General features: G+C 44.6%; 1 protein-coding gene across 1 annotated transcript in view; it reads left to right on the top strand.

Annotated features, from left to right (window-relative positions):
- The first annotated feature begins 410 nt into the window (after positions 1-410).
- The window catches only part of jakmip2 (janus kinase and microtubule interacting protein 2), a 30,478-nt gene continuing 13,465 nt past the window's right edge, over positions 411-17,423 (top strand). The window contains exons 1-5 of the mRNA XM_036525131.1: positions 411-508; positions 13,331-13,582; positions 14,044-14,541; positions 15,158-15,367; positions 16,277-16,375. Of these exons, the coding sequence (XP_036381024.1) occupies positions 13,454-13,582; positions 14,044-14,541; positions 15,158-15,367; positions 16,277-16,375 (936 nt within the window). The 5' untranslated portion in view covers positions 411-508; positions 13,331-13,453. The remainder of the gene's footprint in view (positions 509-13,330; positions 13,583-14,043; positions 14,542-15,157; positions 15,368-16,276; positions 16,376-17,423) is intronic.

Here is a 17,423-nt window from a genome sequence, read left to right as displayed (position 1 = left end):
TTAAATGCACAATATATTTAACGGCAAAATTAGCGTACAACATTACCTGCATGTGGCGTTGTCATTCGGATGCTGAACGGAAGCATCGTGGAAAAAAATATGAAGGCTAAGCGGACCGTGATGGATGCTGCACTACACCACATTGAATGAGAGGAGAAACTGCACGCTCTGTCTCTGGCTACTCGTCACCCCTTTGTCTAAAAACGCAAAATTTCCGATAACGGAGACTATTTAGGCTACCGGGGATGAGGAGAAGGAGGTGAGGGAAAGGACAGCGCGGGGGACGATCAGATAAGTCAGCGATGAGATAGAACGATACGGAGACTGCAGATCTCGGCGAATTCAATGAGCTCATTCTCGCAGGATGAGAATGAGGGCGGGGTTTTACAGCATCATCGTTCTGGGTGCATTGTACAGCTGCTGATGTTGAGCATCGGAAAAAAAGACAAGCCATGGATTCTGTCCCGAGGTCTTTAGGCCTTACAGCATCGCGGAGATTAATTATACGGTAAGAATATTGCAATTTACTCTCATTTTGGTGAAACATCCTACGCTGATCAGCGTTGGTGTTTTAATCTGGCGTTTGGTGGGAAAAGAGGCGTCCGTTTGTTAAACTGGTTTCACGACAGCTCGCTACTGTAGTTAGCCAGCACAGCAGCCGATTGATGCTGTAAATTACAAATGTATAATAATTCGGGTCATTTCAGGGTTTGTTAACGAATGCGTATTATACTGCGAGATGTCTTGTCAGTGGAGAGCTCTCCGTCCCGTAGCTGCTTTGGCCTGTAGGAAAGGATGCTTTAAGCATTTCGGTGATGACAAGTGAAACGCTGGTGCCTGTTCAGGCTCGTGAGTCGATGCAGATATCGCCCAGGCCATTGAAACAATGTATTGACATCTTCCATTTGGTAACCCGCGATGCAACAACCTGCAAATATAAATACAGGTATGCAGTTGTTGATATTCGCGTCGTGGGCAAGGCAGATGTGTTCTTTGAGCGCTCCGTTGTGTAATTACTCAGGGCCAGCTTGTTTGCTAGATTTAAACCGCACGTTTCCATGAAGCACTCCGTTCATTTTTTTTTCCATAAAGGCCGACCAGCGTCATCATGACCGTATAGATGTCGGTTTCAGTTTTATTCGTTTTTATGTGAAGTGTTGCTCGTGGCTGGATGTATATTTCCTTTCTCTGGGGAAAGAAAGAACAATGCAATATAATTTGGTTATACTATGCTGTATCAATGTTAGGAATGGAGAATAAAACCACCTCATCTAAAATGGGCATTTTGTGTCATTCTCTCAGTATATTATATGATAATTTATTAGTAGTGATAGCTATTACATTTTTACATCTTTACATGAACAACATTATTAATGTTTAGTCTTTGCACAGTCCTGGTCTACAAACATGGAATATGAAGGATTGTGAATGGAACATTAATTCAAATAAATATTTAAATACTATGTTGACACTGTTCTATGTAATGCATATGTAATGTACATGTATGACTTCACAATTCTTGCCTGTTACTACTGCAAGATTTTTTTTTTTCAATCTCTGCTTAATAGTACTTTACATGTTGATTATACAATAACAGCTTGTTGCCATGACATCATTGAGCATGTTTTAATGTATGTGTTTGCCACAGGCATTTAAATAATATTAGCTGTTGCCACAGCTCACAAAGCTGTTCATAACTGAGGATTGTTGGATGTGATACACTGATACCTCATGATGTGCTCCCAATAAATTTATGTGTCAGTGTGACAGTGCTAGGATTTTTGTTTATGAACAAGACCCACTCTAGCTAGCTCCTGGGGCAGTTATTCTCCTCCTTCCATAAGCGGTTTATAATATTTCGATGACATAGTGTAAGTGTCTTAATCTCCCAGTCATCATCTTATATCCGATTAGGAAAAAGATTATTCCAAAAGCGTCTTATCTTGTTCACACCTGAACTTTTGATACTTAACTATGCATCAGGGTTGAAGATTTCCTGTGCGTAGCAAGAAATAAGCAAATGACTATAAATCATGGTCATTGAATGGTTTTACGGAATATGGCCCAGAAAGCAAATCTATTCTATAACTATGCACTCTAATGTCTTTAAAAACACAGACCTGCTCTTTCCCACAGATATAATAGGCACTCAGGATGTATAGCTAACTTGTTTGTATACCAAACAATGAAAAACTGCATCAGGAAAGAGGAGCAAGCTGAAGCCCAGCAACAGGGATAAACAGACACTCAACAAGACACTTGCTAAAACCACAAAACAACAGTCTCAAAAACTACCCCAGAGCTGCATCTATACCTGTGATACCCAGGCTCACCAAAAACTGTATGTCATGAGTTTCACAAAGCTGATGTTTGGAAACCATGTGTAACTGTAGCATAACCGAGTATATTGAGTACCTGGATTTCAGCAGTGGAAGAAAGTACTATGGTCTGATGAATCATCTTTTACTCTTTTTCCTATGTCTGGTTGGATTTATGTTTAGAGACAGCCCCAGGGAGCCTTGAACCCTCATTTCATGCTCCTGACTTTTAAATGTGGTGGTAGATCTGTTATTGTATGGGCAGACATCTTGTTTGGGGTGATTGGGTCCGATTATTTCTCTGCATGGTAAAATTACGGCCAAGGAATGAGAAGCCATTTTAAACAACCAACTGCACCCTGTGGTGCAAATATTTTTTTTCCTCAAGATGTTCCCACATTCCAAGATGATATCACACTCATGCACACACTGCTAAATGGATTCAAAAGTAGTTTCATGAACACTAGGATGAAGTCAGAGATCTTCCATGGCTGCCCCAATCACCAGCTCTAAACATCATTGAACCTTTATGAGGAATGGGAAGTGGGGAGTAAATTTCCACTTCCTTTGTCTCTCCAAGAACCGGAAGCTTACCTTCTTAAAGAATGGTCCAGTATCTCACTAGACACAGTTGTAAAACCTGTGTTGCAGCATTACAAGAAGGTCTGAAGCTGTTCTGAAGGCAAAGGTTAGCCTTATTAGTTAATTAATATATTGCTTGGCAATTCCAATGTTTTGTCTACAGTATATACCAGTTTGACATCCTGGTTCTTTGAAAAGGCCGACATTTGTAATGGCTGTGGGGTTTGAACTGTTAATTTATGAGATATCTATTAACCTGAAACTTTGAGCCTCTCTGTAGTAGAATTTTTTATGGTAGGACCATCATTCTTGTTTAGTGCTGTGCTGAATACTATGGCCCTTGGTCTTATTCATAAGGATAAAGAGAGTGTCATGATTTTTTTTTTGATGTCACTTGATCCTTCCTTTCTCAGTTTGTGGAGGCGAGGGGGTTTAGTTTGCCTGTATCCAGACCCCTGCCAGCGTTCCTATCCGTCTTACCTCAAAAAGCCTTTATTGTAACTATGCAAATGGAATGAGTAGAGACACCCCCAGAGAACTTCCTTTCTGATTAATATTGACAGCACCGAGGGAGGGAGACTGTGCCATATACTTTGCCTTGCTGAGGAGGATTCCTTTGTTAAACTTGTCTTTTCCCTTTTGTGTGTTTTCCTTTTTTTAGATATTGTGCTAAGCGGTAGAGCTCTTAACGTCATTCTGCAAGTTCATTGCATTGCCATAGCACTGCACACACAGGACTTTCAGGGTACCATGTGGTCAGAAATGATGAGTGTCATGTAGCACTGCAAAATGAATAGTTCACCCCAATGTATCATTAATGTAAATGTAAGTATGTATGTATGTATGCATGTATGTATGTAAGGAGGAATATTTCTAATATCAAAATATGGTCATAATATGTTTTAGTGATATTGCATTTTCATGTGGACATAGTATATGTATGTATATATATGTATGTCTTGGGATAGGATTTATTTTAGAGGATACAGTATGCACATAGTGTACACAGTGTGCGCGCACACACACACACACACACACACACACAAATACACGCACATACGGAAGAAAACTAAAACTAATCACAATATTACTTATATTATACATTGTTTACATATATTCATATATACACACACAAGCACACACACACACACACACACACACAAATAGATAGATAGATACATAGACATTGTTACATTTGTGAAGTAAACCGCAGTAATCACTTGCTCACTGCCAATCTCAGACATCCAGTTGAAGTAATCAGATGGAGTCATCCCGAACTAAACCCCCATCTGTATTTGGCACAGGGATTGTAAAGTTCACACTAGATGACTGGCACCAACCACCACAGTTTGCATAACCAGGATTATTAGTTTTCAAAATTAGTGTCTTAGCATATTGTCTTTTACTGTCTGAAATGGCTAAGGACTTCCTTCTACTAATGTTATTTGTAGCAAATTGTAATCACTGTTATTCTACCATTAGAAATGTAATTTATTCCAGCATGTAATTGAAATATGTTTAGGGTATTTTAATTGAATGGAAACAGTCATCCAGGCTAAACATCCAAAAACATAGTCTTTTTTGAGAACGGCCAATTAGTGCTTTTCTTCCGAGGTATCTGTTGTGGCTTGTTGAAGCTGTTTGGTTCATACGGGTGAACAAAAGGGCTTGAATTTCCGCCTGTAAAATCGTAGCTCTTGTTGATATAGCATCTGTTATTTGTTACTTCCTAGAAAAAGTCCCTAGCAATTTAAAATGAAGGAAAACAGCTTCTATAATTTTTTAATGATTTGTGATTTTTATGACAAATGCCTCATGTTTACACAGGGATCAGAGTGCCATCCTATTAAAGGAGATAATTAAGATAAACAGACAAAATGTCTTAAGATGACGATTCTCAATATTTATGAATTTACTACTGCCTTATCAGACCGTGACACTCTTTAGCATATAGTTGCAACACAATTTTAATCTTTCAGACAATTGGAAGAGCTGAAACCAAACCAAAAGGAAGCGATAGGAAGGCACAGGAAGTTATCTGAGGACACAGGAAGTTATGGGAAGAGATAGGCAACAGTGTAAGTGCTGGCATTGCTTCTTATGTTGGTTTTAGTCGGAAACCAGGCAGATTATTGCTTGTCCAAAACTGTAAAACACACACACAACGGACATCCACACTTTGAGGCGCGCATCCAACAAGGACACTGTTTTACAGATGGGCCTTAACTTTGCCTCATCTGAGATGTGTTGCCTGTGCTTTGGTCACAGCGTAATCCTGGTGAATCTGAGGTAACAGCAAGAGGGTTTAAACGGGCTGCTGCCTGAGGATTATGGGCAGACAGATGTTACTAGTCGCTGGGCAGTCTAGGGGTAAGCAGGGCTTGGGGTCCAATGCATAGAACAAGATAGGTCAAAAGAGTAGTGGTAATAATGCATGGATGAAGAAATGAATGATTTTTTTATTGGTGTAATTGTGAAACTGAGCTTAGGACACCATCTGAATATCAAATGTGTACTGAGAAAAATGAGAAGTCATAATTACACCTAAGACACACCAAGAAACAGCGTTCAAAGTTTGGTCTCTTGTGCTTGGAAACTTGCAGGGCAGCTGGCTGTCCATTAGAAGGAAATGGCAGGGCATAGCCGACCACTTTTGAATGTTGTTTGTGCCTGGGGCATCAGAAAGCCCACTCGAAATGGTCTACTTTGATAATGTCTTCATGGTGTGGTCTAAATTGATCACTGGCAAAAAAACAAATCCAAGCTGTCCACGCTGGACAGTTTCGTGTGAGCAGAACTCCAGGATAAACGATCTCTGGATAATGTATAAAGTTTAAATGGATAATGGATAAAATGGTACAGTAAGCTGTGACTTTAGTGAATAAGAAAACAAAAAAACGAAGGCCACCATAGACTGTGGATCCTGGCAACAGTCCTGGTCTAGTCAAAATACCTCTCAGATCTATCCAAATACTCTAAGTGATTCCTGTCAGGTGGTTTCCTTGTGTGAGAAGAGAGGGACTGGATATAAAACAGTTTACACGCTAAATCCTTATTTTATCTCAACTGTCGACCCAGTGGCGTGTGTAGGATCTTAAAGGAAACGCATGGGTTGATGGTGTCTGGGGAGACAAAACTGGGTCACAGTGCCAGTGCGATTGTGATGCATTCAACACTCCCAACCAGAGCTGGGAAGTGGGCCATGCAGCCAGAAGAATCCGGCAACTTAATGTTTTCATCCCTCTTTTTTCAGTGTTTGTTGTTTCATCTCCTTTGTGGTCTTTTCTTCACACTCTCGATTTGAAATGTCCTAGGAGAGAAGGAGCCTAGTCAAAAAGGAAAGGGCGAATGGGTTTCTATTTATTATTATTGTTACTATTTTTATTATTATTAATCACAGTATGAAAACAATCATAATTGTACAGTGATATTAATGGTAATTTGATCTCCTGCCAGAAAAATTTTGCAGCCCTTCTCAGCGCCTGCAGGATTAAGGACCCGCCGTTTCTCACGCATGAGTCACGTGAGCAACACCATGGCTACGAAGGCGTGAAGTATTCCAAAGAAAGCTGGAAATATTCTAATTCTGTATCGTCGATGGTCGGCGCGTCATTACGCTTCGCCATTATAAGGTCTGTCGTTAGAAAAGCCAAGTTTAAACAGTGTATAATGAAGTCATTGGACTGAGTGAGTGATACTGTTAAAAAGTGAAATTGCCCATCAGTGCTGATCCATGAAATGAGTAATATAAATTCGCAGACGCCGTTGGGTTCAGTCGTTGCAGCTGAGGGGCTGTGATAGTGTGTGGGGGTAATTGATTTCCACGGCATCGGCCGTGCAGACCAGTGTCGGCAGACCTTCAAAATACCAGAGCAGAAAACAACTTGTGGACGGAAGAGGACCCGGGAGCTGTCAGAACCGCCGCTCTAATTAAGCAATTTGCACGGATTCATCTTTCAGCGCTTACGCGAGTCGAAAATAACTACCGCGCATTGTGACAGATGAAAAGTGCAGACACGCTGTACCACCTGAGTGTTATGTAGACGCAGCGAGGCTCTATTGCAGGATCCAGCAGTGGATTATCCCAAAGGGGGGTGGGGGGCGGTCAGACGATATATTTGCACGCTGTTTTACGTCCAGCTTCTCATTTTTAGATCCTGCTCACATAAGTTGTAGTGTTTTGTTTGGATGTGCGGTTTCTGGGTTAATACGGCATTAGCTTGCGCATCACGTGACGGACTCGGACATGGCTCTCTACAGATGCGGTCTGGCCCGTGTTTCAACCGCACTGCTCTTTTCAGCTTCCGGTCGGTCACGGTTAGAGCATCACTCCGGAGACTACCCTTAGTGTGTAGCTTCTGCTTTTGCCAACCATTGCAGCGTCATTAAGAAAACGAACGACCAGTAATCTATCAACGTTAGCCGAGTCTGATGCTGCTGTGACCGTAGGATTTACGAAATTAAAAAAACTGAATAAATAAATGTATTCAGAAATGTTACAATTATGAAATGTGCAATATTGTAGTATGTAGTTTAAATCACAATTCATATTCTGATCATTTTGCACTCCTAGACACCTCCCCAGGGCAAAGAATCACCCAATAGTTTCTATTTGTTGGAGAAGGGGGACAGTATTTGGAATTGTGACAAGTGTATTCTAAGTGGTAAGTTGGCCAGCCTGCTCTGACAAGCAGGTTCCATGCCAAAGCCATAAAAAATATCCCAGACGCTTACCCTTTCTGCATAATGACGTGCTCTCTCTCTTTACATAGTGCATGTTACGTGCCGTTATGAAATACCAGCCAGTCCTTGGGAACACTGTGAAATATCAACATCCCAGTCTCCATTGCAAGTTTGTGAGATTTGGCTCGAGAAAATGCTCATGCAGATTTTGTGTAAATATTTGTTTATCAGACCAATCGGACCAATCAAGAAACGCCTAAGGGAATAGCTTGGATTAATGAAAGATGTTGCCATTTTTCTTGCATTTTTCAGCAGTTTGTTGCAGACAATTCACACATGAATTTATATGTTGCTCAATATTACTGAGTCATCAAGGCAACCAGTCAGGTATGACTCCTCTTTCTTTAGATTACATTACATTATTGTCATTTAGCAGACACTCTTATCCAAAGCAATTTACATATGTTACAATTTTTTACATATTATCCATTTGTTCAGCTGGATGTTTACTGAGATAATTGTGGGTTAAGTACGTTGCCCAAGGGTACAGCAGCAGTGCCACAGTAGGGAATTGAACTGGCAACCTTTCAGTTACAAGCCCTGCACCTTACCACTATGCTCCACTGCTGCCACCATTTCTAAGAAATTAGGTGTAAAAACTGAAAGGTATAAAAACTCTTCATATTAAAGTGTGTGGAAATGCAATCAACAAGGAGCTCTCGCACTCCCTCTGTCCTGTCAGGCTGTTTTTGTGGTCAGCGTGAGAGCTCAGCCCTTCTGGAGCGTTTTAACCGTAGTGAAGCTGAGCGTCCCGATGCTTAATAATGCATGATTGTGGTGCGGCAGAACACGACCACGCTGCTGGGGTATCGGTGCCTGATTGAGCAGCGGGCGGCGCTTCCCTGCAGAACTGGGTTTCTAAGTCAGGAAGACTGCTGAGTAAGAGCATGTGCGTGTTCTGAAACAGGGGGGGGGGGTGCGAGGGCTTCTCTCTGCAGTGCTGTGGGAGCACTCCTCGGTGCCTTGGACCGCAGGCCTGTGGGCTTGCAGGCCTTTGCTTCAGATCTGGAGCTGGGGGTGCTGCTGCTGTGCCCTACGGCAAGTCATTAAGACAACTGGCCTCATTAAGGAAATAGCGAATCACACTGATATGCTATATATAAAAACGCTGGAGTCATAGTGGGCAGCTTTTTTTTTGAAAGAGAAGACATGTCGTTCATTTAAATGTGGGCATAGATGCATGTTCTGTTTCTTTGATTTTGGGTAACATATCATCTACAGTTATCGTACATTACAAAATGATAAGTGCCTATGTTTGAATATTCGAGTAGCTGCAAAGCAAATAATACAATTAAATGCTGGGGGATGGTCTTTTGGTAGCCATGTTCAGAGTTTGACTTAAGAACATGCCATTTTTAAAGAGACTGTGTTTAGTGTGCATTGGTTCCGCCCTCCAGTGCACTGTTTTAATAAGCTGTTAGCGATAGTCATACTATTGCCAGGTTGTTAATCGTTACACTGGCGTTGGCCTTTGAACAAAGGTGCCGCAATCTAGATAGAATATCACTTTCCTGTTGACTGATGCATTGGGCAATAAGAGTGAATGGGGCGTAAAAATATGCTGATTACAATGCAGTACCTCATGCAGGGTGCTATACTGGGAGAGAGAGAGAGAGAGAGGTACAACTGGAGGTTGGAGGGAGACAGGAAATGTCTAAACGAGCACCCTCTGCTTAATCTCTAAGGGGGTATTTTTTTTCCTCTCAGCTCAGAGACCCATTCCCCCTCGCTCCTCGCAGATGAGAAAACCCTTATTTACAGCTGGCGTTTCACTGTAGCCTTGTTATAGTGTCGTGTTAACAAAGGCCCCAGTTTGATGCATGACAGCATGTTTTCGCAGGCCACGGTAGAGCAGAAAGCTGGGCCCGTCCTCCAGGCCATGTGTAACAGTGAGACAAAGAACAGAACACCAGCTCGCAGGGGGGGCGGATGTTCCTCAGATGACTGACAGGTGGGCACTTACCAAAGAGGCGGGATCCTGTCCAAACAGCCCAACTGCGGTTATTTAACACAGAACTGCCGCTGCCTTTACATAGCAAACGTCTATAATTAAATGCAGGAAACAAAGCCTGCTAAATCTCAGTGATTCTGCTGGCGTTTGCATTGAATTGGACAGCAGTGGTGATGGCGCCCGGGGAATTTAATCTTGTAAAGAGAAAATGCTGCTCGTTTAGGGGAAAAAACCCCATTCCAAGAGGGTCGGGCCTTGCAAACGACTGGCGACGAGGATCACGTTCTAAATGGAGGTTCTTAGGAAAGAGCCAAATGGGAATTTGGTAAATTCAGTTCCAAGATTTTTATCCTGGTTTCTAATACCGTACCTTTTGTGTTGGTCTCTCGAGAGCCTGAACACTGCACGCGTGCAGATCACTGACTACAATACAGTGCTTGATTGTGGCACTATAGTGGTCCCCTGCAGCCTTTGAATGGATCCTGGTCTTTCACCTTTTCCCATAATGAGCTTTGCTTATCAAAGGAAGCACGCCTCGCCCCGCTGCCTCTCGCCTGTTTTTTTGGGAGATGGGCGTCAGGCAGCGGATCTCGGGGTGTAATTCCGCGTGGCCTCCGGGCAGTTTTTGTAAAGGACCCGCATTTTACATCACAATTATCGCAACAGGCCCACAGGGGATGTGTCGCAGCCGCAGTCAAGCATGAAGGGCCCAGAAAGATTGAGGGCACCCTCAATCAAGCCCCCCCCCAACACACATACAAGAGGGCAGTCAAGGGGGAGGGAGTCTAAAGGAATTCATCCCGCTTCTGAGAGAGGTACACCTGCATGGTTCACAATGTATCTGTTGTGGGTGAACACAGTCCTCTCTTCACTGCAGGTGCTGTGTGGGACAGTCAGCCTCTAAAGTCCAGTTTACTCGGCTAACAGTAACAATATATAAAAATAATGCGTTTTATTTATCAAGCACCTTCCCTAGTCTCAAGGCGCTGGACAGTCAGTTTCAATACAATGAGAGAATTAAAAAAAACATACATCAGTAGTCTCAGTGCAATATGCACATAAAACACATCAACAGCAGTGTTTTAGGTTATCGAGGATGAGCAAGGTGAATCTGTGGATTTTTGTGAACATACACACACACACACACGGACAATTTTTTAAAGATTTATTTGTGAATTTAGTTGAATGCACACTGTTTGCCCTGTAGAGAATAAGGACTGTAGTCTTCTACCAGTGCCTCAGTTTCTGAGCCTGCACTGACTTGTGTTAAGTGTGACTTGCTGCTCTGCATGGATATTTGCAATGAAATGCAAATCATGCTAACAGTGAGTCTTTACACCGAGATAGGGCTATAGCTGAGAGCACCCGGGCCAGACAGTCTGTCATGGATTTAATGGGTGTCTGCATCCCCCCCCCCCCCAAGTTTTGGGGATATCAGTGCTTTGAAGTAGTATCCATTTCCAAGTAAAGTGTTCACGTCTGTCTGGTTGTCAGCGCTCCATCTCCTTCTCTATCTGCTCTCTGCTGGAGAGTGGATGGTTCAGATCCATTATGCTTGTCTTAATCTTAATGAATTTCCCTGTTAATCTGGTTCTCTTTTTGTGTGGTTTGTGCTCGTGTGTGTCAATTACTTTTCAACTCCCAGGCCATGGGAGTCTTACTCACTTTGTGTTCATTTGCATTTGCAATTACATTTTGCCATGTTTAACTGTTAATTAAGATCCTATCTCAGTCTTTTCAGTGATGATCCCAGTTCGGGGTTATGGAAATAAATCTCTGCTTTTGTCTGACTTCACGTTTTTTTTAAATTTAAAAAAAGAACAAGAACTACTGGATGGTCAACACGAGACAGAGCGCCTGAGATGAACTAAACGAAGCAGATGTTGTCGTATGAGTTGTGCATTGTGACTCTGGTGGCTTGGGGTACCGATTAGGTCAAACCGATATGTGGCTGTGTGTGCCGGATTCAGAAACTTCGCTTCCTCCGAACATCCACTTCCCAGTCCGTTTCTGTAACCGCGGTCTCCCAAATTGGAAGCAGGCGTGGCTGATTGTTATGTTGCCATAAATAATACATGCTCGTGCCAGTAAGTGATGCAGGGCTCTGACAGGATTAGCCACGGTGAAGCGCTGAGCTGTAACTGAAGAAACACGTGTGATAGTCTCTGTCTGCAGTCTCAGTGTGTAATCTCCTAAGCATCATTATATCGCCTCACCACTGTTATGAGAAGACAATACAGAGGGGTGATTACAGTAGGGCACGTTACAGTAGCGCACAACGTGGTTTCCCTGGTCACATGACACAGGGGTAAGCCCTGCCTCTGTTATGGCGTACGGCTCGTACTGAATCCTTTTTATTGAATTGGGGCTGGCTCTGGAGGGAATGTACCCACTGTCTCCTTCCCAGCTCGAGGCAGAGCTGCAGCATGGTGTGTGTGTGTGGGGGGGGGGGGGGGGGGGGGGGGGGGGGGGGGGGGGGGGGGCAGTGCACGTGTTGCCAGGGTGACGCCCGGCCTCGCTGTCAATGGATTCCATAAAGCCGCAACACGCCCCCCCCCCCCCCCCCCCCCCCCCCCCCCCCCCCCGCACCCCCAACAGAGCCACATCACAGCCATCACATTAGCTCCAGCCAATCACGGCCATCCAGTGTCATATCTCCTCATGCGTGTGCACTGCACCGCACTGCTCCTTCCTTCCATGACGAGACTGAGACCCCCCCCCTCCCCAGACGCAAGCTTTGTGAAGAAACCCACCACATATTCTATTCATGACAGAGCTTACGTTCTTCATACGTGTGAAAAATGGGACCACGTGGGAGGTCAGGGATGACTCATATTGCTGCAACAGTACATTTCCATTTTTGTAAAGTGATGTGTACGTATGTACTGTATGTATGTACACATATATACACACACGCACATACATAAAAACACATGCATAAGCTAGTACTGAGCCTGCATTCAACTACTATGCCACTTGGCTCTTAACCAATGGTTAATGGAGGGGGGAATTTGGACTCATTGCCAAGGTCACTGGAGACAAAAACCAATGAAAAATATTGTATATAAATGTTTAAATAATAAATTTTGAGGAAAAAACATTTAAAGTAACTGCTAAAGTAACTGCTTAAATTTGATTTTGAAGTTATGTATGATGCATAGTAGGGTAAGGTGAACCTGAGCCCTGACGTTAGCTCATACTGGAGATTACTCTCATCAAGGAGAGAGGCCTGTGTGTGGAGTACAGAGGGTACTTGACTCAAAATAAATGACTCTGTTAACCGATCAGAGAAGTACACGGATAAGAGAAATCCAGAGGCAGGACCTTTTTCTACATCAAACTTCCGTTGTCTGCGAAGGTCACCTGCTCATCAGTCTTCATATTGATCATTGATCTGCTCAATTAGGCAAACCATGTTACTGACAGCAGCAGGGAAAGGAAGGTCAATGCCCTGAATAGACCTGTCTACCTCGTGTGGGTAAGTGGAGGATCAAGCCGATGAACCTCTAGATCCTCCCCTGAGCTTCAGTGTCATCTGCACTGTCGTCTATATATGGCTGCATTCACGAGGTACAGAAACCTGCAGCTTATAGAAGCGCCCCAAATCAATCATCATGTAGCTCGCAGCACACAGTCTTTCCCTGAAGGGGGGGGGGGTGTTATACAGGCAGAGAGAGGGATGGATGTGGCTGTGTTTGTGGCTCTTTTCTCATGAGGGCACTTCTTTTTTCCTCAGGTCTTCTGACTCCTAGAATAATGGGGAAAAGAGGGGACTGGAATCCTTGGAGGACCTTAGTTCATTTCTTTGAGGCGACGGACATTTCTGAATGAGAGCATTTGATCCGTACTATCTGACCCAATGGCGAAGAAAGGACGTTCCAAGGGCGAGAAACCCGAAGTTCTAATATCTGCCTTGCAGGCAGCCAACGAAGATCTCAGGTCCAAACTGACTGACATTCAAATAGAGCTGCATCAAGAGAAATGCAAGGTATGTGTTGCCATGTGGATAGTGTGCATTTAACACTCTTATTGTGTGATGCAGTAAAGTCTGTCTGTTACATTAATATGCTTGACAGATGCAAAATTTGTATGCTGTGAGTAATTATTTAGTACTCATTTACACTGAATTACTCTGTGCTATTTGTCTCCCCTTTTTCACTTAATTCCTGCCTTGTTCTACAGTACAGCTTCAATAGTTCTGCAAACATGTAAGACGACTGTATGATATGATTGTGTATATGTCAGGTAGCAGCACGGATTCTGTTGGAACTGTGTATCTTAGCTGTATGTCTTCATTAAAGCAAGGCCTCATGAACCCCAAGCTGGCTGGAAATACATGTGTGTAGCTGTCAGCTCCATCCAGTACAAGTACCGGTTCACAAAGCCCTAGTCGTGCTGTCAGTATTCCTCACTCGTAAACACTGCCCCCTGCTGGCCTCCCCCTTGCAGGTGAGTAAGCTAGAGCGGGAGAAGGTGCAGGAGGGGAAGAGGATCCGGGAGCAGGAGCAGCACCGGCACACAGCCGCGCTGACGGAGCAGCGGGCCAAATGGCACGAGGAGAAGCAGAAGGAGCTGCAGACCCTGCGGGAGACACTGGTGCGGCAGCACGAGCAGGAGCTGGCCCGCTCCGCCAAGATCAAGGACGGCGAGATCCAGCGGCTGAAGGCGGCGCTCAGCTCCATGCGGGACGGCAGCGGGGAGAAGGTGCGCACCGCCCTGACGCTGGAGGCCAAGGAGGAGGCCAGGCGCTTCTTTGACTCGGAGCGCGTCCGGCTGCTCCAGGAGATCGCCGAGCTCAAGACCTCCAAGAAGCAGACAGACGAGGCGCTCAGCAACATGATCCAGGCCGACAAGATGAAGGCCGGCGACCTGCGCAGCGAGCATCAGATGCACCAGGAGCAGATCTCCAAGATCAAGTGGGACTGTGAGCGTGACATCAGGAGACTGGTAAATACTGTGTTTGGTCTGCTAGGATGGACCTTAATACTGTCTGTACAGAGGTAGACTGGTGAGCACGTTCTGTGCTTTTTTTCGGATAAACTGATAAATACTCTGTGATCAGACAGGCTGATGAATAATCTGTGCAGACACAGATAAATAGCTTTTTCTAGCTGTTTTAGCCAGCTGTTTTAGCCAGAATTGTAGATATGTGCTGAGACATTGGTATATACTACATTGGTATATACCATGCTTGCACACATGAATATGTGTGTGTGTATAGTGTGTAGTGTGCAGTGTGCCCACGTCTATCTGTGTGTGTCTGTGTGTGTGAGACAGAGTGCATGATCCCTTTGTGAGCCTCTTTGTCTCCATATGTTAAGCTGCCCACAGGTGTGTGTGTGTGAGTGTGTGTGTATGCGTGTGTGTGTGTGTGTGTGTGTGTGTGTGTGTGTGTGTGTGTGTGTGTGTGTGTGTGTGTGTGTGTGTGTGGTGATCCATGCCTCCTTGACCTCCATGTGTTTGGCAGTCCACACACGTGTGTGTGTGTGTGTGTGTGAATGTGAGTGCGTATGGAAATCCCTATTTGAGCCTCCTTGACCTCTTTGTGTTCGACTGCCCACAGGTGGATGAGATCAAGTCCAAGGACCGCACCATATTCTCCCTGGAGAAGGAGCTGGAGACGGCCACGGGCTTTGTGCAGAAGCTGCAGCTGCAGAAGGATGCCCTGGACGAGCAGCTGTTCCTGGTCAAAGAGGCAGAGTGCAACCTGGGCAGCCCTAAGAGGGAGATCCCGGGCCGGGCGGGAGATGGTGCAGAGCACTGTGGCAGCCCGGTAGGACATGGAACGCAGAGGGGGGGGGGGGGGGGGGGGCAGCTCAGATACAGGAAGGGGCAGCCAGACTGATGCTGTATTGGGAACATGGGATAGCATCTGGCAATATAGAAATGTAGGTTATAAAGGTTATAAGATGAGGATAGTGTTTGACAACTGTGACCAGTAAAACAAACAGAGTGACAGAATTGATGTGTTTATACACATTTGTATTTATGTAAAAAGTGCATAGGTTTATCTACAAGGCAGCTATTTCCTTTAAAGCTGAACTCTCCTCATGCCTATGCGAACCTATGCTGACCCAAGATAATGGTGCTTAGCAATGGAGCTCGGTGGGCAGCTCATTACCACATGTACAGGAAATTATGTAGGTGTCATCTCTGACCACACTGACTGAGTGTTCTGACACAATACTTAAACCACATTCTTTCTCTCACCTCTGACCCGTACCAGGGTATAGCTGCCCTGTAATTCCACACAGAGACGTTTGCGGTCATTAATCACACAGTCATTAACAGATAATCAACAAGTCAGTCTTAATGTAGAAAATACCACACAGATGTTGGCGACTTGATCCGGGATATTTGCAGCTTAAAAAGACAGTATTAAGGGATGATTGCAAAAGCCACTCCTCCAGTTAGCAGCCCAAAAGATCCCCAGTACTTCTCTGTTATGCAACAATAATGTTGTACACAGGAATGTTGTGAAACTAATTTCGTCTGCATCTGTTGGTGTTGCACACACACACACACACACACACACACGTGCGCATGGACCACACAAACACTCACACTCAGGGAGTGATTGTCTCTCATTCTTACGTTTCTGTTTTGTAACAATGGGCTATAGTCCAGTCTGACCAGTATGTGTGTATGTGTGTGTGTGTGTGTGTGTGTGTGTGTGTCGCAGGACATGCGCAGGAACCAGAGGCGCATCGGCGAACTGAACGCCACCATCCGCAAACTGGAGGACCGCAACACGCTGCTGGTGGACGAGAGGAACGAGCTGGTACGGAGCAGGCGGCCGTGAACTCTGCCCTGGATAACTGCACGCGGCCCCCGTCCCTCAGCAAGTCCTAGACCGTCTCCCTGAGGCTGCCCCTAGCACAGAACATCCGCTCTGTAATCCCTGGACTGGGCAGGGATTAACATTTGGCCTCCACGCGATGGATTAATGAAACTCGTATCCTGCCTGCTGCACCTGCAGCTTGCTGAGCCAGAGCAGACGGCTCAACCCCTCCACTCACCTCACGCCGACGCGTTTGCGTAGCGGTGACATGTTACATTACATTATTGACATTTAGCTCTTATCCTGAGGGACTTACATAGGTCGCATTTTTTTACATGTTATCCATTTATACGGCTGGATATTTAGTGAGGCAATTGTGGGATAAGTACCTTGCCCAAGGGTACAACAGCAGCGCCCCAGTGGGGAATCGGATCAGCAACCTTTCTGTTACCAGCCTGAACCTTGCCACCATGCTACTCTGCCACCCTAGACACATCCCTGGTGACTCATACAGATTTCTGCGAACATAAGACTGCATATGTGCTGAAGCCATTCACTTTGAGTGACTGGCAGATTCTGAGTCTTTTTCCTTTTTATTGCTCAACACTGCTGCCTACACCTTACTCATAATGCAGTGTCTATTAAGGCTTCGGCACAGAGTACTTACGGTTAAACAGCCTGTAATATTTGGTTTTTAACACTTTATAGCAGATTGCTTAACAAGGTGCAACAGTGGTAGCACAGATGACAAATGCACTCAAACCCTCAGGTGTTTCCCAGGGTATACAGTGTAGGCCATTTCATGCTTTTCAATGAACTCTGGTCTTGTGTTGAGGAATGCATTTTAATTCTGCCATGTGAAGGACTTATAATCCACATCGTAGCACACACACGTTTTTGGTTTCTTAAGCCATTATTCATTGAGTAGCTGAAGGATGGAGAGATGCCAAAATGTTAAAAGTCCTCAAATTTGAAGAAAGGAGGCATTCAAGGTTGTGGAGGTCCTTAAGCTCTGATCTTGGTGCCAAAATTTTCACAGCTTGCAGAT

The sequence above is a fragment of the Megalops cyprinoides genome, chromosome 3, assembly GCF_013368585.1.
Source record: "Megalops cyprinoides isolate fMegCyp1 chromosome 3, fMegCyp1.pri, whole genome shotgun sequence".
Classification (NCBI taxonomy): domain Eukaryota; kingdom Metazoa; phylum Chordata; class Actinopteri; order Elopiformes; family Megalopidae; genus Megalops; species Megalops cyprinoides.
Note: the sequence above shows the minus strand (reverse complement) of the source record. Positions and strands in the feature narration are given on the sequence as shown.